At 41.8% G+C, this 22,674-nt stretch overlaps 1 protein-coding gene across 1 annotated transcript in view; it reads right to left on the bottom strand.

The window, feature by feature from the left end:
- Antxr1 (ANTXR cell adhesion molecule 1) overlaps positions 1-22,674 on the bottom strand; it is a 217,652-nt gene that overhangs the window by 108,851 nt on the left and 86,127 nt on the right. Inside the window, exon 11 of the mRNA XM_004662181.2 lies at positions 1,934-2,003. Coding sequence (XP_004662238.1) covers positions 1,934-2,003 — 70 coding nt within the window. The remainder of the gene's footprint in view (positions 1-1,933; positions 2,004-22,674) is intronic.

The following is a 22,674-nucleotide window of genomic DNA, read 5'->3' as shown; positions in this document are numbered from 1 at the left end:
CTTACATGGGACCTGGAGAATTGAACATGGATCCTTAGCCTTTGCAGGCATGCACCTTAACCACTAAGCCATCTCTCCAGCTTGACTCAGGTATACACAGAGGTTTGAGCTCTTTCTGGGCTCCTGCTTGCTGCAGGTTTGTGCTTGCTACTTTCGATGCCTTCTGGTTGGTAATGATTTCTCTCTGCTTGGTTGTATGGAAGCAACTTCTTTCTTCCAGTGAAGGAACTTTCTCCTTAATCTGTAAGTTTGAAATAAATCATTTTATCCCTTAAAGTGCCTGATTTGATGTCTATCCCAGGAATGTGAAGCTGTCTACAACAGGCATACAAACAAGAAGAGTTGAGTTTGATACCCAGACTGTAGTAAAACAGCTGGCTATAATGACCTACACTAGACTGAGGTGGAGATAGGCAGATCCCTGGGGCTTGCTGGCCAGTTCCTTGGCAGATTCCAAACCAGTGAAAGATCCTCTCAAAAAAGATAGTAGCACCTGAGAAATGACACCTGAGGTTGTTCTCTGGCCTACAAATCCAAGTACACACAAGTGCATGTGCAGTTGCACACACACACACACTCAAATGTAGAGGATGATCTCTTATGCCCATCCACCTCTGTCTTCCCAGAGAGATGTGCTCAGCTGATGCGTTAAATTAAGCCATCAACTTCCCACTGCAGCAAACTGTATTGGACAAGCAATGCTTGCTTCTATTTAACCTAAGTGCCACACTTTGTAGGACAAAGCATTCTTTTTAAATATTTAATTAATTTATTTATTTTAGAGACTGAAAGAGGGGGAAAGAGAATGGGCATGCCAGGGCCTCCAGCCACTGCAAATGAACTCCAGACACATGCGCCTCCTTGTGCATCTGGCTTACGTGGGCCCTGGAGAATTGAACCGGGATCCTTTGGCTTTGCAGGCAAACACCTTAACTGCTAAGCCATCTCTACAGCCCAGGACAAAGCATTCTTAAAGTTGTCCAAATCAGTGGGGGATAAACTGTTTGGCTGTTGTTACATGGACTCAGTGGTCTCATGTGGGTAGTTTTGTGGTATGTGGTTAACTCATATAGGCACAGCAGTGAGTGGGATTTGTCTTCTATGCATGATGTGGTCTCACTAGAACATGAGCTCATGTCATGCTGCATGTATAGCAAGGAGGGTGGGTTGGTGATGGGACCAGAATATCACAGGCTGATGTTGTACCCCAACTTGTCTTAAAGTGGTAAAAAATGATTAAAACAGAATTTGTATAAACTTTCTTTTCCTCCCAGAAAGCTACTTCCCTGTCTCCAGCCTGTTAGGCATGATCTTGGAGAGGCTATTTTCTGTTCTCTGTGTCAACCCTTCTCTGTGTTGCCACATTGTTCTCTAGCTCAGAATACTGACTTCTTTCTTCTACTGAGTATTTTCACCACATTTCATTAGCACTTATTGTAATGGCACCACCACAAGGTGGTTCCCATAAATGGGTTCAGGGAATGTGGGCAAATACCTGAGTCTATGAAGGAGCGAGGAATGGGCACAGAGGGTGGCGGTGAAGGTCCATGTCTGGCTGTAAGCTGGTCAGAACCGGATGAGGTTCCACTTTGCCTTTCTGAGTATCCTTCTCTTGGAGGAGGCAATAACAGTTACTTCCCAATGAGAACTTTTGAGAAATGTGGTTGGAATTAGATTAGACATACCTGGGAGTCCCTGCTTGTGATCTTGAGAAAGCCCCTCAAATTCTTTCAGTCTGAATGGGAATGTCTAGTTCATGGGGAATTGGCAAGGGTGAAAGATATTCTAAAGCACTTTCCTGGTGCCTATAACTTTAGCACCACCATTACTGGAGAGAAATATCAGAAAAACCCATGATGACAATGAAGAAAGAGTTCTTTGTCCCTCTGTCCCCTCCCCTCCACCTTGGCAGGCATGGCTGATGACAACTTACATGCCAACTTCTTTTAAGATGGGTGCAGGACATAGCAAGTAAGTATCTTCCACAGCAAAAGGCTTCTCATCTGCAAAAAGGAAGTCACTGGGTTACAAAAAGCGAGGCAAGATTGTAATTTCAAGTTCAGCATTTTTGTGAGACCATCAAACAAGTCCAGAGAGACATAGTGGAAACCAAGACCTTCGTAAAATAAGAACTCCTTAAGCCATGTTATATCATTTGAATATAAAATGTCCCTCATGTCCCCAGATGTTAGAGGAAGGGCCTAGCTAGAGGAGGTAGGTCCTTGGGCTAGTCCCCTCCTGTAGCTCTTTTCTCCTGCTCCCTGGCTGCTATGAGATGAGGAATGTTGTTCCCACAGGCCCTTCCCCCTTCATAGATGGAAGCTGCTAAAGCTATGAAGCAAAATAATTAACTCCTTCCTTTGTTAACCTCAGGTATCTATTACAAACAGGAAACCAATTTAATTCATGCTAGCATCCACTAGCAGTGAACTCAAGGGCTCCTGTCTATGTACCAGCTTTCTGATATTATTTTCAGCTGAGCTAATCTGTGAGCAACTAGATACTTTTCCCTAAGGAGATTCATGTCTAAGTCTAGTTTGACTGAGAGAAGCCAGAAACATGGAAAAAGGGTCAGACACATGTAAAGTAGCTAACCCAAAACATCATTGGTCCTCAGAAGCCAGGAAGCTTCCTTTACATGGACGGTGTGGTCAGGTCTCAGGAAGACCAAAACAGAAGCTGTGCCATGGTAGAGAGGTAGGGAAGAAGCAGTCTTGGTGACCCAGAAAACACAGGTATGTCTCAGGGCACAGGATCAACAGGCCTTGAAAATACCAACCCAGAAAGAAGTTGGGTCCAAGTTCTCTGAGTTTATGGGACTGACTTAGCCATAGTTCTGTAAGTTATGAGAAGAACTTTAGAATGTTTCCTGGAGGGCTTAGCAGATCTGGCTGTAGAAGATGGACTGCAGTGGGAGAACCTGGAAGTGAACAAGTCCTTATCCTAACAAAGACCAGGACAACATTTATGGGGCTTTAACCTCAAGTACTTAAGGACTTCACTGTTTCCCCTGATATGAGGCCAGATGCAGGGCTGTGAAGTTACTATTCTCTGTACATATCAGTCATTCCTTCATAGCTCAGCACTTACTGGGTACACAGGCTGTGCAAGAGTGTGGTGTGACCTCCTTTCAATCAAGCTGTGACTGAACACAGCAAAGAGGTATACGATAATCTGCTATTGGCCTTTGGTGTGAAACTGATCCATCCATACAAGTCCCTACTGCACAGAATATAGCTGACATTAGATCCTTACATGAGTGGAAATTAGGAATATTTGTGTCTGGTGTACATGGACTTAGTGAGGTATAGCCACCTTGGTGGGAGCTGAGGGACACATGTGGGTAGGAGGCACTGTGTCCCCACCAGAAAGAGAAGAGGGAATGCTATTCATGCAAGTGTTGCCATGGTGGAAAGTCAAGTATACTGTGATGTGCTTGTTCAATCATATATTCCTAAGTGCTTATTAAAGGGCTACTATAACTAGAGACTTTGAGGATAGAAACAAGTTTCCTGCTTTTATGAACTACATAGGAGCTATCACAGTCAGGATTCCAATGCTGGCAGACAACACCTGACCAGGAGCAGCTTGTGGGGAAAAGGTTAATTTTGGCTTACAAACTCAAGGAGAAGCTCCTTGATGGCAGGGGAAAATAATGGAATGAGCAGAGGCGAGGCATCACCTCCTGTCAGGTAGACAACAGCAATAGGAGAGTGGGCCAAACACTGGCAAGGGGACACTGGCTATAATACCCTAGTATTCAGAATACCTAAATTTATGGGAGACACCTGAATCACTGCCCCTGGCCCCCATAAACTGATAACCATACATGATGTAAAATACAATGCATTCATCCAACTTTAAAACTTCCCATAGTTTTTTTTTATGAATTTCAATGATGTCAAACATTCCCTTAGTCTAAGACCTTTTAACTGAGCCATAATACCCCCCCAAAATCTCCCAAGACCCATAACTGCATAGAAGAAACTACTGCAAAAAAATGGTATTAGACATGGTTAAGAAATATTCAACCAATACAAGATTTAAACAGGACAAGACAAGCATCAAACTTTGTAGCTCCAAGTCCAGTAACTTTAGTCAGTGACAAATCTCCAAGTCTCGTAATTCTAACTAGCAACAAAGGAATCTTTCATATTTGCATAATTGCAACTGAACTGGCAGAAATTTCAGTCCAAAGATTTCATTTCTGTGCCATATCCCTCTGTTCATACCAGTCAATTTCTATGTAAAGCAACCCTGCACAAGTTCTCAGAACATGGGCATAACAAGCCTCTCACACAAACTGCTTCTAGCCCAGTTCAGGCAAAGCTCTTTCTCACCCTCACAAGCCAAACCTCACAGTCCATAGATCTTATTGCATTCAGGTCTTTCAACTGACCAGAACAGTCCATCAAGTTGTACTTACAGCACTGCAAGGCATCTCTTAGGCCAACGTTTAAAATCCTTCCACATTCCTCCTGCAAAGCAGCTCCATAAGGCCGAAAGCCACAAGTCAGGTTTCTAGCAGCAATGACCCCACTTCTCAGTGCCATTTTACTGTTGCAGTCAGGTTTGCATTGGTGGCAGAAAACACACGACTAAGAGCAGCTTGTGGGGTAAAAAAAGGGTTTATTTTGGCTTACAGAGTCAAGGGGAAGCTCCATGTTGGCAAGGGAAAACAATGGCATGAATAGAGGTGGACATCACCTCCTGGCCAACATCAGGTAGACAACAGCAACAGGAGAGTGTGCCAAAGGGAAATTGGCTATAATACCCATAAGCCTGCCCAACAATATACTGCCTCCAGGAAGCACTAATTCCCAAATCTCCATCATCTGGAAACCTAACATTCAGAATATCTAAGGGTATGGGGGACACACCTGAATCAAACCAGCACAGGTGCCATATAAGAGATAATTAGTTCTTCAACACATTTGTTTGTATTAAAGATGTGGCAATATGTGGCATGCAAGTCATGGGAATAAGCAACTACTCTCTGATTAGACTTGCGGTCAGCTGAGTGGGAGAAAATTCATGCCTGGCACTGAAAACCAAATCAAAAGCCTATGGCTTGGAAGGGCTAGACCTTAGAAGGATAGAAGAAAGCTACCACTGTTCCTTGGTTAAATGGGCACATTGAGCTCATCAAATTGCATTATAAATGAATATGTTTATGTGCCCTGATTAAAGCTGTTCTCATTTTTGGTTAGAAAATCTTCTTTTACAGGTGGCAATGAATATTATGAAGACCCAAGACTCATCAAGGTGACAAGAAGAGACAGTGTACCTCTTAACATTGGAGGAATCATCTACCACACCTTACAGGGCTCATGGAACACTGCAGAGGAGGTGATTGAAGGAATATTAATGTTTCTCTAACTGATAAAGAAGCTTCTCTATGAACATGGTTTATTTATTTTATGAGATTCAAAACTTAACAGAGCTGAAAACAAGAAGCATTTGAGAGTGCAATACTATATAAGACATCTCTGTCATGCCCTCCAAGCCTCAGGGAACACTGGGGTAGAGGGAGCAGAAAGAAGAGCCACAGGGTGGGAAGGAATACTTTGGAGCACTGTCAGTCAGATATGAACTGATAGGTGCATTCATGATCTCACAGTGCTTTAGTGCTTTTAATATATATTAAAAAAACTGCACTATTCTGAGCCCATCAATATTTTGACACTGAAGATAAGAGGAGGAAAAAAGAATGAAACATCCAAACAGAAGGACTACTTGGAAAGACAAAGATTCTCAATAGACTACAGGTTGGAGAGGAGGATAAAAAAGGTTAATAAGGGCTTAGCAGTTAAGGGGTTTGCCTGCGAAGTGTACAGATCCAGGCTACATTCCCCAGTACCCACATAAGCCAGATACACAAGGTGGCACATGCATCTGGAGGTTGTTTGCAGTGACTGGAGACCCTGGTGCACCCATCCTTTCTATCTCTATATCTGCCTCTCTCTCTCTCTTTGTAATAAATAAATTAAATTTAAAAATGAAAAAGGGTTTATAGGATGAGAATATGATCAAATTTCAGTATGTTCATACATTAAACTTCTCAATAAAAATACTTTGAAAATATCCTTCAAGAGTCTACCATAGGCCAAGCAGTGTGCTAGGGCTGTGATAAAAGATATGAAGCCCTTTGCCCTCTGAGATGCCTTGCTGGTAATCATTCAAATTAACACCTAATTATAATTGCGACAAGTACACACACAAGGAGGAGGTGGAGGACCTGAGGACATGCTTGCCCTGGGAAAGGTTCAGCTGCAACAGGAGCAGCACGCAAAGACCCTGGCACCGGCAGGACGGAATCCAAATCTTCTCAGAGGTAAAAGACGACCCATAAGGCTGTTACATTTGAGACAGTCAATAGCCCAAAATAAAACCAGAAAAGGCCACAGAATCACGATCATGATCATGTAGGACAGGAAGAGGCTTTCTGGATGCCTCCTAAATGGCTCTCTCCTATATTTAGGATGTCCAGGAATAGGAAGGGAGTGTTGGGTAAAATTATAAAGATTATGATAAGAGAGGACATGCAGTGCTTGGAATGGTATTAGTCTCAAGATGTTTTCCACCTGCAAGCCCGACTCACCTGGGGGGTACTGGGAGCCAGAGCTCAATAAGTGCATCACAGTCATCATTTGATCAAATCTAACCTGGCACTGCTGTAAGGGAGAGACACTGCTTCTTCTCAGATGGCATCCTGGCAGTTTTGCTACAGAATTTGTTTATCCAATTAGCTGCTCGCTGCCTGGGTAACCCCCTTATGACACCTGGGTAACTCTCTCTTGACATCCTTGGGAACTGAGACAGAGCAAAAGATTAGGCCTTTTTTTTTTTTTGTTGTTGTTGTTTGTTTTTGTTTTTTTGAGGTAGAATCTCACTCTAGCCCAGGCTGACCTGGAATTAACTACATAGTCTCAGGGTGGCTTTAAATTCACAGTGATTCATCTACCTCTGCCTTCCTAGTGCTGGGATTAAAGGCGTGCGCCACCACATCTGGCTTAAAATTTTTGGCTTCTTTTTCATTTATTTATTTGAGAGCAACAGAGACAGAGGGAGAGAGAGAGAGCGAGAGAGAGAGAGAGAGAGAGAGAGAGAGAGAGAGAGAGAGAGAGAGAGAGGGAGAGGGAGAGAATGGGCATGCTAGGGCCTCCAGCCACTGCAAACAAACTCCAGACGGGCTAACGTGGGTCCTGGGGAATCCAGCCTTGAACTGTGGTCCTTAGGCTTCACAGGCAAGTGCTTAACCACCAAGCCATCTCTCCAGCCCATGTCTGGCTTTGTTTGTTTGTTTGTTTGTTTGTTTGTTGTTTTTCAAGATAGGGTCTCACTGTAGCCCAGGCTGACATGGAATTCACCATGTAGTCTCAGGCGGGCCTTACATTCACAATGACCCTCTTACCTCTACCCCTTGAGGATTAAAGGCATATGCCATCACACCCACCAGAGAGAGAATGGGTGTGCTCGATGCTGCAAATGGACTCCAGATGCATGCACCACTTTGTGCATCTGTCTTTACGTGGCTACTGGAACTTGAGTGGTTAGGCTTTGCAGGCAAGTGCCTTGAGTGCTCATCCAACCCATTTCTTCAGCCCTCCTTAGGACCATTTTTCAGATGAAAAAATGAAGACTCACAGAGACAAGAGTGACATCTGGTTGAACAGTATCAAAGGCAAAGCCAGGCCTAAAACTGAACTGTGCGTTATTATGTCCTTGGTGAGAGACTTTCTGTTCCAGGAAGGCCTATATGAGGGAATGAACTAAACAGGCTCAGCATGGCTAACTAGAACCTGTATTTATTTCCTCATGGCTTGGCTTAACCAACACACATGCAGTAGCAGTACGTGAGAGGACTGTCTCCACCCACAGAGTCAGCCCACAGAGCCACGGGCAGCTACAGGATGGCCCAAGAGGCCTGTGTCTCCAGGCTATGTTCTGTGGGAAGAACTGGAGGGTTTCCAAAGAGGCAGTCTGCAGTGATTCTTCCCCCTGGCCTTACAGGGGCTGCATGCCATGGTCCTGCCTGAGCTCTTGAGATCACAGCTGGCTCTGTCTCAATGACTCTTGTCTCAGTTCCTCCATCCCAGCTAGGAGAGAATGGGAGGGGCACCGTGGCCTCCTCAGGCAGACATTTCTCACTCTCCTCCTATTTTCATTTTCCTTCCCTGATTGTGAGATGAAATATTTGTGGGACAAAGCAAAGGATCACTTTGCTGGGAGAACAGAGGACTTGGACTGCAATTGTGTGACAGATCTGCCACCTCCCGAGGCTGTATCCAGTCCCTGAAGCTGTGGGCTTGCTCTGTGGAGCTGGCATTTTCTGCTTTGAGAAGGACTGTTTGGTTTGGAGCCTGTTTTCACTTTACCACAAAAATGAGTGGCTTTTTTCCTCTCTCTCTAAACAAAAGAGGCCATTTGGTTTCCATAACTCAGATCATCTGACTCCTTCCTGGAATGGCCACTTGGGAAGCAGAGCACGAAGCCTTCTTCGTCTGCCCCTCGAGGGGTCATGCCTGGCTCTGGGGCCATGCCAGCCCCACTGCTGAAACCTCTGCCAGCATGAGTGTGCTGTGTTGTTTATGGGATAACAGGGGATCCTGCCTTTCTGTCCACTGGGTGGCCATTTCACTTCACTACTCATTAGAAGAATGGCTAGGAGCCTGCTCAGTTTTGTTTGCAATTGGAGAGATAATCAGGGGTGGGTGAGTGTTGCACAGTATATATTAAAGGAATTTTTAGATGGTCTTAATATATAAATTTCTTTGTTCATACCCAAAAGCATTTCAGAATTCAAAGCACACCATGACAAAGGTTAGCCTAAAGCCTTTGTCTGATCCAACAGAAACATGAGTGAAATTAGGATTTGGGCACCAATGAGCACCATTATCTTGAACTGCTGACCATTGCAGACTGGGAAGCAGATATCCTGGAAGCTAGGGGAAGAGGGGACAGAGAAGGGGAAGAAGAGACTTTGGGCCTGATAGATGCTGGTTCAAATCCCAAGTCTTCCTTCATGACTGGGGCCAAGTTTACCCACAAGTGGTGATGATGCCATCACTGGGCCAAGTTGTATATAAGTATGCAGAAATGCACTAAGTATCAAGCATGGTGCTTGGCACCTAGTAAGTATCCAGGAAATGTTCCTCTCCTTTCTCCTTTATTACAAGGCATTCATATTTTTTTAATATATTTATTTATTTATTTGAGAGAGAAAGGCAGAGAGAGAAAGAGAGAGAGACAGAATGAGAGAGAGAGAGAGAGAGAGAGAGAGAGAGAGAGAGAGAGAGAGAGAGAGAGAGAGCGCATGCCCAGGGCCTCAAGACACTGCAAAGGAACTCCAGATGCATGCACCCTCTTGTGCATCTGGCTTACGTGGGTCCTGGAGAATTGAACTGGGATCCTTTGGCTTTGCAGGCAAATGCCTTAACTGCTAAGCCATCTCTCCAGCCCCTGGCATTCATATTGTTTACACTGACTGCAAGTGTGTAGTTTAGAGTGAAAAGAACTGAAGACCACAATTTTCAAAGTGTCTGATTATTTAATGACATCATTCTAGAAAACATATTTTAGACACCAGGAATTCCTATAAAAATTAAGTTTTGGAGAAGCTGTGTGTGTGTGTGCATAGATACATACATATACATCCATATATACATGCATGTGAAACATATACAGGTCTGTCTTACACTATACAGATGTGATCTCATTTGATGCTAGCCCTCACAGACAGATTCTATCAGTAGTTTGGAAAATGGCAGCTCAGCAATGTTAACTGAGTCAGCAAGACACCACTAACAGGTGCTGTAGCTGGAATATGAACACAGGTTTTGTTGATATGACTTGCTCAAGGCCAACCCAGGTAATTTTATGTTGTGGCCACAAGTACTCCAGTACTCCAGATAGAGTCCCTTCACACTGACCACCAGAAGCAAAAGACCATGACCTGTAGTGGGCAAAGCTGGGCCCAAGTAGTAGGCATACCTCCAGGGCAGAGGTTTGGGGTAGCCTAGTTCCCCATCAAGGCTCAGGAGTCTTCTGAGAGCCCTACTCTAAAGGGAATGAACCCACACTCAGGAACTATACATGAAAACATGCCAGTTCCCAGATTTTGACCTTGGCTCAGTGCAATCATTTCAGATTGGAGAAGAAGGCAGCTCCCCAAATTCTTCTAGGTAGTTTGGTGACTATGGATTTGGATTAAAACCAGGATTAAAATTTATTTGCCAATCCAAACACCAATAGGAATGAGTCCTTTTATAGGGCTGATTAAATAATTTGAATGCTTTCCAAGGCTTGGCAATCTTTTCTTGATATAAATATTTATTTCTGGCAAAAATGAAAAGAAAAACAACCCTTGGTCTTATCTGGGGGGAGATTCTTGAAACTCTCCAAAAGCTGATGTAAACCCCAAAGTAGAGTTTACATTCCTACTGTGACATTTAGATGAGGTAGTGGGAAATGCAGTGGTTAGATACTGGGGAGTTCACTCTCTGTTGCTCCCAGAATCCCCTGGGTCTGGGGAGCATTTTCATCATATCCCAGAGCCAAGTATAACTGCTGAGCACCAATTATCAGATGATTTGGGAATGTAGCTTCAAAGTAAGGGAAAACAGACAGTTTAGATTTGGCCCAAACACCTCCACTTTCTCTCTGCTTTCGAAAGTGAACAACTTTGAAAAATTATTGTATTCAGTGGGACTCCAAGTCAACAAAATTCAAAGCGTCTGCATTGAGTTTTCTGGAGTCCCAGGCAACTGTCCAACTGGGGCCACCTCAATGGTCAATGTGGAGTTCTGCTGCAAAGCTCAAATAGGATCTGTGGACACATATTTAGTGCCGTGATTCTCAAATGGAGGTGATTTGTTCCATCAGGAGGCAAGTGGTAATGTCTGAGATGAGAAGGAATGATACTAGGGTGGAATTTACAATGCACCACATAGGCCGCCTCCTAAAAATTACCTGCTATAAATATCAGTATTGTCAAGGTGAAAATGCCTCGTATTGAGCTGAGGATTAACATCCTTTTCCAACCCTTGGTAGAGGGAGAGGCTTATAGGCATCACTGTGTAGTCCACAGCCCCTGGGTGACTGGTGCAATATCCAAAAAATCCAGATTGTTAAGGATGACTAGCAGAGGATGGAAGGAGCTAGCAGCCAGAGACATGGAAGCTATGCCCTAGTCAGAGTTGAGAAAGGGTGTTTCTAGATCAATTACTCAGCAGGCTTGGATGGGCCCAGGCTTTCTTGGTGGTAAATGGCACTGCATCTATCCTATCCTGCTTGGAAGACTTAGTCCTACAAGTAGGGCACTTGTGGGTGCTGTACTGCTGCAAAAGGCTCTGTGCCATTGGCAATGGAGGACCGGAGAGTGGGCCACCTCATATATAAACAGCCATAGAGGGCTCAGAGCCAAGGGCAGTTCCAACAGAATACAAAATGGATTATCCTGGTTATTGAGTTTGGGTCAGGACTATATCATGGCCCCAGGAAGGAAAGAAACCCAGGAGCCAGGAGGACCTTCCTAGAGGAAACAGGTACATGTTAAGACTTCCATAGCTCTCACCAACCAGAACTCAGAACTGTTTGTTAGAATAGCTCATCTAACTTCTCAGGATAAAAATTATTATTTGCTTATATTTATTTATGTTTATCAATTACACAAGTAATATATTTGTAGTATAAAAAGCTTGGCAAATCCTGAGGTTGATTAAAAAACCCATAGATATCCTTGATAATCTTGTCTCAATGACAAACAGGATTCTTTTTTTTTTTTTTTTTGTAGTCATAGCACAGGCTGACCTCAAACTCACTATGTAGCCTAGGCTGTCCTTGAATTTCTCCCACTTTGGCCTGGTCTCCCCAGTGCTAGGATTACAGGCCCAACTGATAAACATTATGAATGTCTATGAGTATAATATTTCATTCTGTGTATATCATTTTTTATATAATTGGAATCATACTACACATAAATTTTGTGGGATTTGGCATTTACTTCTCTCTAAAGTTATTAGATCAGCTTTGGGTACTGCACAGAAACTAACTGAAGGAAATAGGGCCCAGGACCCTGCAAAGTACTTCTCTTCTCAGTCTACACCAAAAATTTCATGACTGTTGACATTTGTAAAATTTACAAATTATCTTCTAAGCAAAGCATCAGCCTTAAATTTTTGTAATTCTGAGGTCACAATAATTGCTGCACTTAAAACAGCTGTAATTTGCTAAGAGTAAATATTCTTTTTAAAGCTTTGTTTTTCCTCAGTAAAGGACAACTCAATATTCATGCACGAGGCATGTGTCTTCTGACACACTCTTGCGGTTGTGAACAACTGGGCTTGGAAAGGGTTTACCTTTGGAACTGAGGTTAAGACACAAACCTATCCCAAATAGCTAAGGGCATGGCACCAGTTATGGCAAATACTGATGCTCTTAAGGGGAGAGACAGAAATTCAGAGCAGAGGTGGAAAGGAGGCCTTGGGTCCACACCTGACCTATAGTGCATGGCACTGAGCTGCTATGGCACATGCATGTTGGGGGCTGGAGCTGAATTGTATAAGGAACCAGCCACCAGAAGCATTTCTTTCCTTCTCTGCAGCAGAATCTAATTTCTCCAAATATTTAGACATCACATTAATATCCTGCCTGGGGCTCCCAAGTCTGGCCCATTCTGGCACTAAGCATCACCTCTTGCATCATCTTATGGAAACAACAAAGGGATAGTACTGTGCAAAGAATGTAACATCCATGTGGTCACCTTCCATGAAGGTCTGGTCACCTGGTGTAGAAGTGGAGGAGGGGGTGCCAACTTCTCACATTCAAGAAAGCAGTGTGAGGGGAGAGGTATGCTTCAGAGGTGTTCACAAGCATAAGTTCATAAGTCCCACAGAAAAGCATTCTATATTGTTTGTTTGCCCTTGAGGCCTCTGTACACTTGGTAGCCCAGTTGTTGCATCAAGGCTTACTGCCCACTGTATCCTGCACCTAACTCCAACTGCTGGACCACCTCTGGAAACTGCCACCTTGTTGCCTGTGGTGGTAAATTCCACTTGTCCCAATTCCCATGGCACATTACAACCTCTACATATTTTCTCTGGGTTTGAGAGATGTGAATATGCACACTCTAGAACCCACTTTCAAACCAGTGGGCAAAATAAAGCTCTGTCTGAAGGGGTAGGGGAAGAGTGAAACACTGACAGATAAAGGAAAGGCTCTGCAGGCACAATCCTCACAGGGGTCAAACTGTCAGCTATGGACAATTGTGCCCTGAAGTCTGGGCCTCTGCTTTCCCTCGACCTGGGTTCAAGTCCTGACTCTCCTATGAACATGCTGTGTGATGTTGGGCATCTGGTCAAATCCTTCAGACCTCAGGTTTCCTGGTCCCAAATGAGAATAGTTGTCAGAATCAGTATCTCTGAAGCAGGAGCGTATCAGTCCCCTGGGTATTGCAGTCAGGGCTCAGTTATCTTGGGGATTCATGTTTCAGGAGCTACGTAGAGAACTGGTCCAAATCCCTGGAGTCAGGCTGCCCAGGTTCAAATCATTTCCAACCCTGACCATATATATATATGCGTTTGCCTGTATCTTTTTGGTCATCAGCAAAAATGGGGACCTAGGTAACTCCTTTCTCATGGGGCGGCTGTGATGAAGACATGAGATGACAGAGATGATACTTGGATAGAATCAGGCTAGGCCTAGGTTCTTAGCAAGCAGTAGCTGCCATCACTTGGATGAAGGTACTGGTGAGTGGAACACATACACCAATTAGGACCAAGACACCATGGGCTTTGTCAGGTCCCTTCATTCTAAGTTATAGATATGACACCTTATTATAGAACATCAACCCTTAGTACCATCAATCAAATTGCACTAAGGTTTTTTGACCAGTATATACAATACTCTAACCCATGGCAAAGGCTTTATTTTGAGACATTTAAGGTTTCTCCTTCCTCTGTCTTGCTTCTCTTCAGCTGCTCTCCTCCTTCACAGAAACATTAATGATCTCGATAGGGTGCCCACAGCAGTCTGGCATCCAAATATTCTCTATGGTGAAGAATAGTTTCTGGATAATTGGGGAGACTTTTTGAATACAAACACACTGTAGTTTTCACATTAGAATGAGAGTGGCTTCTCTTTTCCTTGGGAAGCTAAGTCCTTTTAGAGAATACTTAGAACTGCCTGTTTGACAACATATCATCAGAGTTTTATCCTCACAAAATGTAAACCAAGCCAGGTGTGGTGGTGCGTGCCTTTAATCCCAGCACTTGGGAGGCAGAGGTAGGAGGATTGCTGTGAGTTTGAGGTCACCCTGAGACTACACAGTGAATTCCAGGTCAGCCTGGACTAGAGTGAGACCCTACCTAAGAAAAAAAAAAAAAAAAGTAAATGACAGCCAGATTTGGTGAATAAGACTGGCAATCAAGTGAAGTAGTAAAATTTTACATCAAAAAAACTAACACAAACCTATGAAATCATGCAACAGGTTTCTCGCATGCCCTGTCAGCTGAATGTCAGCAAGGTTGCAAGAAGTCAATTTCTTTGTTTATAGTTACGTTTTATGTGTCCCCACAGATCAGGACAGCCTGGCATGTGTTTCATTACTGCATTAGTAAATTATGCATTTCTTATTTGCTTTACATCAACCAGGTCATTTCTCAGCTTATGCCCTATGTCTCCATTCTAGCACTGTATTCTCTCTGCAAGTAGATTTCCAGTTAAAGTAGTTCTTTCTTGGCACAATACACTGTATAATGGACTAGGAAAATGTGCAGTTAGAGTAAAGAAAGCTCATGTAAAGATTTCCTCGGTATTTTATTAGCCAGTATCGTGTTTAACCTGGTCATTAGAGAACTGAACAAATGCTAAATGTAGGCCTGAATAATTATCAAACCACTTTATATCAAATATTAAATGATTTTAGTGAGTTACTTTCTTCTAATGGGATATATGCTTATAGAAGCCTCAGAAAACACCAGAAGAAAACAAAATTTCACAGTGGTCCTATTCAGAGATGACTGCTATTAACATTCTGGTTGATGTATGTCTTTTAAGTCTGCATGAGAATGTGTGTGAAAACAAAAAATAGATTCTATGTATTGTATTGTGACTTTGTTTTAACACATGGCACCACATCATCAACATTTCTTACAGCAGTATTTACTCTTCTACAACATTAGTTAGTTGTATAGGGTGACTTGTAATTTAACCTATAGATCACCTACTATGAAACACTTATGCAGCCATTCAGATGTCCCCCGTCCCTTCCTTTCTTAAGAGTGCTGCTTCCGGGCTGTACCTGATAATCAGCGCCAGGGTGTAGCAGACAGACTTTGATGATACTCAAAACCTCCCAAAGCAGAGATCCAGAGGCTCCTAAGAGCTCATCACTGAAGTAGACTTAAACCTTACCCACCACAGCTCAGGGAATTTTGCAGAAGAGGGGGAAGAAAGATTGTGAGAGCCACAGGTTGAGACATCATGCCCAGAGGCATTCCCTCTCCCCCACCTAAAATAACGACTACCACTCTCACAACACAAACAGCACAACCTCATGAAGACCACGTGCAAACCCACTGAGGAGCATCCCCAATGGAATGGGGACAGGGACAAGGGAAAGGGGGTGCCAACACATGTTGCTAATAATAATAATACATATTAAAATATTAAATGTCCTGTCCAAGACCACACCCAAAAAAGAAAAAAAATACTTTCATATATTTTTAATGATGTTGAACTAGAAATGCTGGGTCAAGTATGTGTAGGAGCACCTGACTCATTTCAACAATTGTTTTCTGTAATTCTTGATGGTGTTTTACTGATGACAAGTGAATTTGTTCCTCTATAGCTTGGTGAATCCTAGGACTTGTGTTTTTTTTTTTTTTTAAATCAGTTAAAGTTTGTTGGAGGAAAATGTCCATTAAATCTGGATGTGAAGCTTGGGAGATAGTTGCTAGTAAAGTACTTGCCTCCTAAGCATGAAGACCTGAATTTGATCCCAGAAACCACATAAAAAATCTGGGCATCATCAGTCTTCTAAATGTCTGTTTATCTCCTTTGATACATGTTGCTCTCACTCCTGGCTAGAGAACATATACTTCATAAGTAGTGGCTAATGCCAGAGTCCCAAGACCCATCAGAATGATAGGAAAAGCAAGCCGACTGCCTAGCATGAGACAAGTCATCTCTGGCACAGCCCAGGAAACGTTACAGAGGAAGTGGCAGATTAAATATGAGTGCTGCTCTCACGGTTAGCCTGAGAACCTCCTCCAAAGAGATGGTGACAGACACTGAGGACACTCAAAACTCATCAAGGCAGAAAATCAGAGGCTGCTGAGAGCTCAACACTAAAGGGGACTTATGCCCTCCAAGGCTCAGGGATCACTGGGGAAGAGGGAGTGGAGAGAATCTAGGAGCCACAGGGTAGGAGGGTGTACTTTGAGGCACTGTCCCCCCACACAAAGAATGACTAGTGCATTCATGACCTCATAGTGATTACTGATAAGCCCACTGAAACGATAATATCCATCTCTTTTAACCTGTCATTGTAGTAAAGTGAGTTATGTAAGAACAGCAAAAAAAAGGACATTGAAAAAAACAAATTGTGATATGTCCTGTCATGGACATTTTTAAAAGAACAAGATGTGGTGTGTATAATAACCATGAGTCAAACACAGACTTTATGTCGTGCAAAACAAGCCATACACAAAATTTTGCCTGTATATGATCTTAAATATATGAAACACACAGATGTATACATTTGCAAATATTCAATGTGTGACACAAAAGATTTGCGTATTATTATATGCAAATTATACCTCAGAAGTATGGTTTAATTTTTAAATACTGGAAGACTTACTAGCATTCTTTCTGTTGTTTCTATTTTTTCCATTTTGGTCAGAAAACATATCCCATATGATTGGAAATCTGTAAAATTGGTGGAAATCTGCTATTTGGTTCAGTGTATGATCTAGTTTAGACAACATCATAAGCATGCTTTAAAAGAATGTGTGGCTGGAGAAATGGCTTAGCAGTTAAGGTACTTGCCTATAAAACCTAAGGACCTAGGTATGATTGCCCAGGACCCATGAAAGCCAGATGCACAAGGTGGCGCATGCTTCTGGAATTTACTTGCAGTGGCTTGGATGTCCTGGCTTGCCCATTTGCTCTATCTCTCTGCCTCTTTCCCTCTATCACTCTCAAATAAATTAAAAAAAAAAAAAAGAATGTGTTTTTCTGGGGCGGAAGAGATGGCTCAGTGATTAAAGGTACTGTCTTGCGAAGCCTGACATCCTGAGTTTGATTCTCTGGCACTCATGGAAAGCCCAAAGCACAAAGTGGCACATGCACCTGGAACTTATCTGCAGTGCAAGAGATTCTGGTATATCCATTCTCTCTCTCTTTCCCTCCCTCCCTCTCTCTCACTCTCCCCCTCCTTTTTCTCTCTCTGCTTATAAATAAATAAAATATTTTTTTAAAAAGAATATGATTTGGTAGTTGGTAGGTAGCACATTCCTCAGTTGTGAAATAAATCATTTAGGTTAAACTGTGGTCTCTATATCTTCTATAGTTGTGTTAGTCTGTTTGCTAATTCTGTTAGTTATTACTAAAAGAAGTATTAAATTTTACACATATGATTGGCAATTTTCCCATTATTTTATTTCAGTCAATTTCCTACATATGTAGTAATATATGCTACCAATGTAGTGGTGTGTACATCTATCTATCTATCCATCCACCCATCCATCCATCCGCCTGCCTGCCTGCCTATCTATGCCACATTTTTTTTTTTTTTTGAGGCAAGCCCAACAAACTGGCCTTTTCTTTTTAATGCAAGAGAGCAAGAGCGAGAGATGGTGGGGGCGGGGAGAATTAGCACACTAGGGCCTCCAGCTACTACTCCAGATGTGTGCAACACCTGTGTGCATGTGCCACCTTATGCACTTGAATCACATTGTGAATCTGGCTTATGTGGGACCTGGAGATTCAAACATGAGTTCTTAGGCTTTGCAGGCAAATGCCTTAACTGCTAAGTTATCTCACCAGCCCAATCTATGCTACTTTTTATCTCATGGTTTGCCCTGTGATGTTTTATCTCAGTCACCTTTTTGAAATGAATAGATTGGATTCTTATGACAATTTTTTATAGAAAAAATGTTAAAAGCTGTGGCTATGAAAAAGCACTTGGTATTTGCTTTGAAAAGAAAAGACAGTGTGGTTGCATGGCACACATTTGTAATCCCAGGGATGGGTGGGAGGACCCCAGGGCTTGCTGGCCAGCTAGTCTAATTCATGTGATGAGCTCCAGTGAGAGGCCACTGTGAGACTGTCTCAAAAAGATGTGGAGGGTGTACCTTAGGAACAACACCTGGGTTGTCCTCTGATTTCCATGCACATGTGCACCCAAATATATATGAACGTGCACAGACACACATACGTGCAATAAAGACCAAAAAAAAAAAAATTAAAAACCAAGCTGGCTGTGGTGGTGTCCTCCTGTAATCCCAGGAGTTGGGAGGCTGAGGCAGGAGGATCAGTTGTTCAAAGGTATCCTTAGCTATGCACTGAGTTTGAGGGAAGCTGGGCTACATGAGACCTTGTCTCAAAAAATACAAGATGAGAACAAATCTAATTAACAAAAAAATAAATATAGTAATAAAAAAATAAAAGAAAATGAAGATGGCAGCTATTTCTACTCACATTTCCTTCCTTACATAAAGTACTTTCCAAATTCTTATAATTATAAATTTCCTTTTCATAAATTTTCCTACCATTTTCTACCTTTTTATAAAAAATTAATTTACACATGGGCAAAGAGTGGGAGGAAGGAAGAGACAAGGAGTGCGGGCGACTGAGCATGGGTACACCAGAGCCTCCTGCCACTGCACGTAAACTCCAGACACAAGCTCTTGTTTCTGGCTTTACGTGGGTACTGGGCAGTTAAAACCAGGCTGTCAGGCTTTGCAAGCAAGCACTTTTAACCATGGGAGCCAGCTCCCCACCCCATTTTCTACCTTTATAAAAACTGACTTTACAAGGTACTTTTATACTAAGATTATTGACTCCATGTTGTATATATTGTATGTAATTTTCCCCTTTTGAGTTTTTGGGTTGGTAACAGAAGAGTTAAAAAATTTTGTGCTCTATCAGATTTTTGTGCTCTACCAAAATTTTCTTTCAAGCTTCTCCCTTTATGTTTAATGTCATTATTCAGGATAATGATGCAAATATTTGTTTTGTTCCCATGTTGAAAATTTATAGTTTCATGCACACATTAAAATTTGTAAGTCATCTTGAATTTGTTTAAATGTAAGGTATGAGATAAAAATCAAACAGTTGTTTTCACAAGTGGTTAGCCAGTTGTCGTAATACCATTGTTTGAAATATTCACTGATTTGAAGCATCACCTTATTTTACACTAAGCTCACATGATGTTTGGCTTTCTTTATGGATTTTGATCCAGTGCTGTTTACCAATTATCACACCAGTTATGCATTTTTCCAGTGACTGAAGCTTATTTATTTATCCTAAGATCAGTTCAGGCACATTGCCACAGTTTTCCTGGACTATTCTTATGTTTATTCTTCCACATTAACTTTAGAATTACTTTGTTCACTTAAAAAGTTCCATTGGAATTTTCATTTGGATTGTATTAAAAGTGAATAGTAATTTCAATGCCCAGTTATGACCCCACTTGGCAACAGTAATAATGACACTGGATACCCACATGACAACTTATTATTGTCACACTTGTTTTACAGAGAGAAAGTGAGGCATGGAGAGAGTGAAAACTTATCACAGCTAACAGAGCTGGAGATGACAAAGTTAGGATTCTGCACGGTGTTTGACATAAGACACTCTACTATGCCAGGATTCTAGACCACTGGTTCATTCATACTTCATTTATATCCCTCACAAAGTTTTGTCACCATCTTCTTATGTCTTTACAAATTTGATTAAATCAGATCCCACTTGATTTTATTTGTTGTCACATGTTTCCTGGAATATATTTTTTTAAATTTTTTATTTATTTATTTGAGAGCGACAGACACAGAGAAAAAGACAGATAGAGGAAGAGAGAGAGAATGGGCGCGCCAGGGCTTCCAGCCTCTGCAAACGAACTCCAGACGCGTGTGCCCCCTTGTGCATCTGGCTAACGTGGGACCTGGGGAACCGAGCCTCGAACCGGGGTCCTTAGGCTTCACAGGCAAGCGCTTAAATGCTAAGCCATCTCTCCAGCCCTCCTGGAATATTTTTTAACTGGCCATTGCTGAACTCCAGCAAAGAGAAGTGAGGCATTTACAGGGGAGAGGGTAGTGGGATTAAATATAAGCAAAGTAATGATAAATGTGTATGAAAATGTCTTATTGAACTCATTACTTTATATGCTAATTAAAAATCAGTAAACATTTGCAAAAAGAGCAAGGCACTTACTCTGGAAACATCCAGTTTAATAATCCTCTTATTAGCCTAGTAGCTCTGCTGACAATAGTTTTCTAGGATAATAATCTTTTATTTTATTTGACAATTTTATATACATATATATATATTTGTATATATATATATTTATACACATAATATATTTTAATTACATTTACATGTGCACCCCATTACCATCTCTTGTCCTCTTCCTACTTCCACTGAACTCCTTATTCCAAATTAGTTCCTTTTCTACTTTGATATCTTTGTATTATGTGTGTGGGGACTGGGGGTTGAGACTCGGAGTTAAATTAGGGTTGCTTGCATAAGCATGGGTGGGAAGTTATTTACCAAAGAATGGGCAACTTATTAAAGGCTACATCACTAAAGAAAATGTCTTCCCCACCAAAAAAAAAAAAAAAAAAGAACAGTGGTGAGATGAGTGGTCTTATTAACTTTAAGCTAATGATTCCTAATAGTGATTTATTATCAGAATGACTTTGAGTTTTAAATCCATATGTGTAGCTGTATTTCATTATGTTAAAACAAGTCTTATCCTATTTCTAATTTTCTAAAAGTATTTTAAAAAATAATTGGAACAGGAAAAGAGCCAGTTGTGTTGGTGCATGTCCTTTATTCCAGTACTCAGGAGACTAAGACAGGAGGATTGCCATGAGTTTGGGGCCAGCCTGGGCTACAGAGTGAGTTCCAGGTCCGCCTGAGCTAGAGTGAGAACCTGATTAAAAAAAAGTGGGATTGGAAAGATGGCTTAGCAGTTAAGGCACTTGCCTACAAAGCCTGAGATCCTATGTTCAACTCTCCAGCTCTCACGTTAGCCAAATGCACAAAGGTGAGGCAAGTGCAAGGTTGCACATTGTCACGATGTGGCGCAAGCATCTGGAGTTTGATTTCAGTGGCTGAGGCCCTGGTGCACCAATTCTCCCTCTCTAAAATAAAAAGTAAAAATAAAAAAATGAAAAAAAAATTAAGATGGATAATAAAATTTAATTCCTTTTTGGAATCATCAATTTTGACATGTGAGAGCCAAATTTCCCCTCATTTTTCAAAGTCATCTTAGCTATCTTGATTCTTTTAAAATGTGTTTTCTTGCCAGTATTTAAATGTTCATTATAACCCTCATCTCAAGTAATATCTTCTTTGTCCAGTGTGTGTGTGTGTATGTATGTGTATATATATATATATATATATATATATATATATATATATATATTTTTTTTTTTTTTAATCAAGGCAGGGTCTCATTCAAGCCCAGGCTGACCTGGAACTCATTCTGTAGCCTCAGGGTGGCCTTGAACTCATAGTAATCCTCCTACCTCTGCCTCCTGAGTGCTGGGACTAAAGGCATGCCACACCATGCCTGGCTGCAGTTTATATTTTTGAATCAAGGTTATTACAAAATGTATTAGGCTTTTCTTGCAAGGTGTGGTGGTGCATGCCTTTAATCCCAGCACTTGGGAGGCAGAGGTAAGAGGATGGCTTGTTAGTTTGAGGCTACCCTGAGACTACAGAGTAAATTCTAGGCAAGCCTGGGCTACAGTGGGACTCTACCTCAAAAAACAAAAACTAAAAACAAACAACAGAACCCCTCCCCCCCAAAAAAGGCTTTTCTTTGTTTCTTAAATAAAGGTTGAAAAATCTCAGGCGATATTTCTCTTAAAATGTGGTAAAACTTGGGTGGAAGCTTGGGTATAGTGTTTTGATTGAGGGTTGTACTTCCTGTCCTCCCTCCTCTGGTTCATATATTTTATCTTCATCTGTGTCTGATCACACTTTAAGCCAGCCATGAAGTTTATTTCTGGGAATAAACTTTTTCAAATTTAGAACCTATACTGTGATTTTTGGCAGCTCTGTCATTGTGGAGTGTTCCTGTCCTGTGATGTGTTTGATCTCCCCAGTCCCGAGGCCTCTGGCTTCCATTCTTACTTCTGTTTTTATGTTCTGCATTGGATTTCCCTTCTTTCCTTTGAGAGTCCACATGTTACAACTTAAAATCCTACTTTTTCCAGCATTTCTTCATTTGTTATGTTGACCACAGGTCCTCCAGAAATTCTTTTAGATTCCTGACATGTTAACTGGCTTATTTTATGATTAAGCAAAGGCCAGGAAGGTAGAGAGGAGCAGGCATTACTGTGTGGGTCTGCTTTCTTGTTATATTTATTATCAGAATGTTTGTGTCTCAGTGTAAATTTTCAAGGTTGTTCATAGTCACTTAAAAAGGTAGTATATGTACAT

The sequence above is a fragment of the Jaculus jaculus genome, chromosome 6 (genome assembly GCF_020740685.1).
Source record: "Jaculus jaculus isolate mJacJac1 chromosome 6, mJacJac1.mat.Y.cur, whole genome shotgun sequence".
Lineage (NCBI taxonomy): Eukaryota > Metazoa > Chordata > Mammalia > Rodentia > Dipodidae > Jaculus > Jaculus jaculus.
The sequence above is the reverse complement of the archived record's forward strand: the minus strand, read 5'-3'. Positions and strand labels throughout refer to the sequence as shown.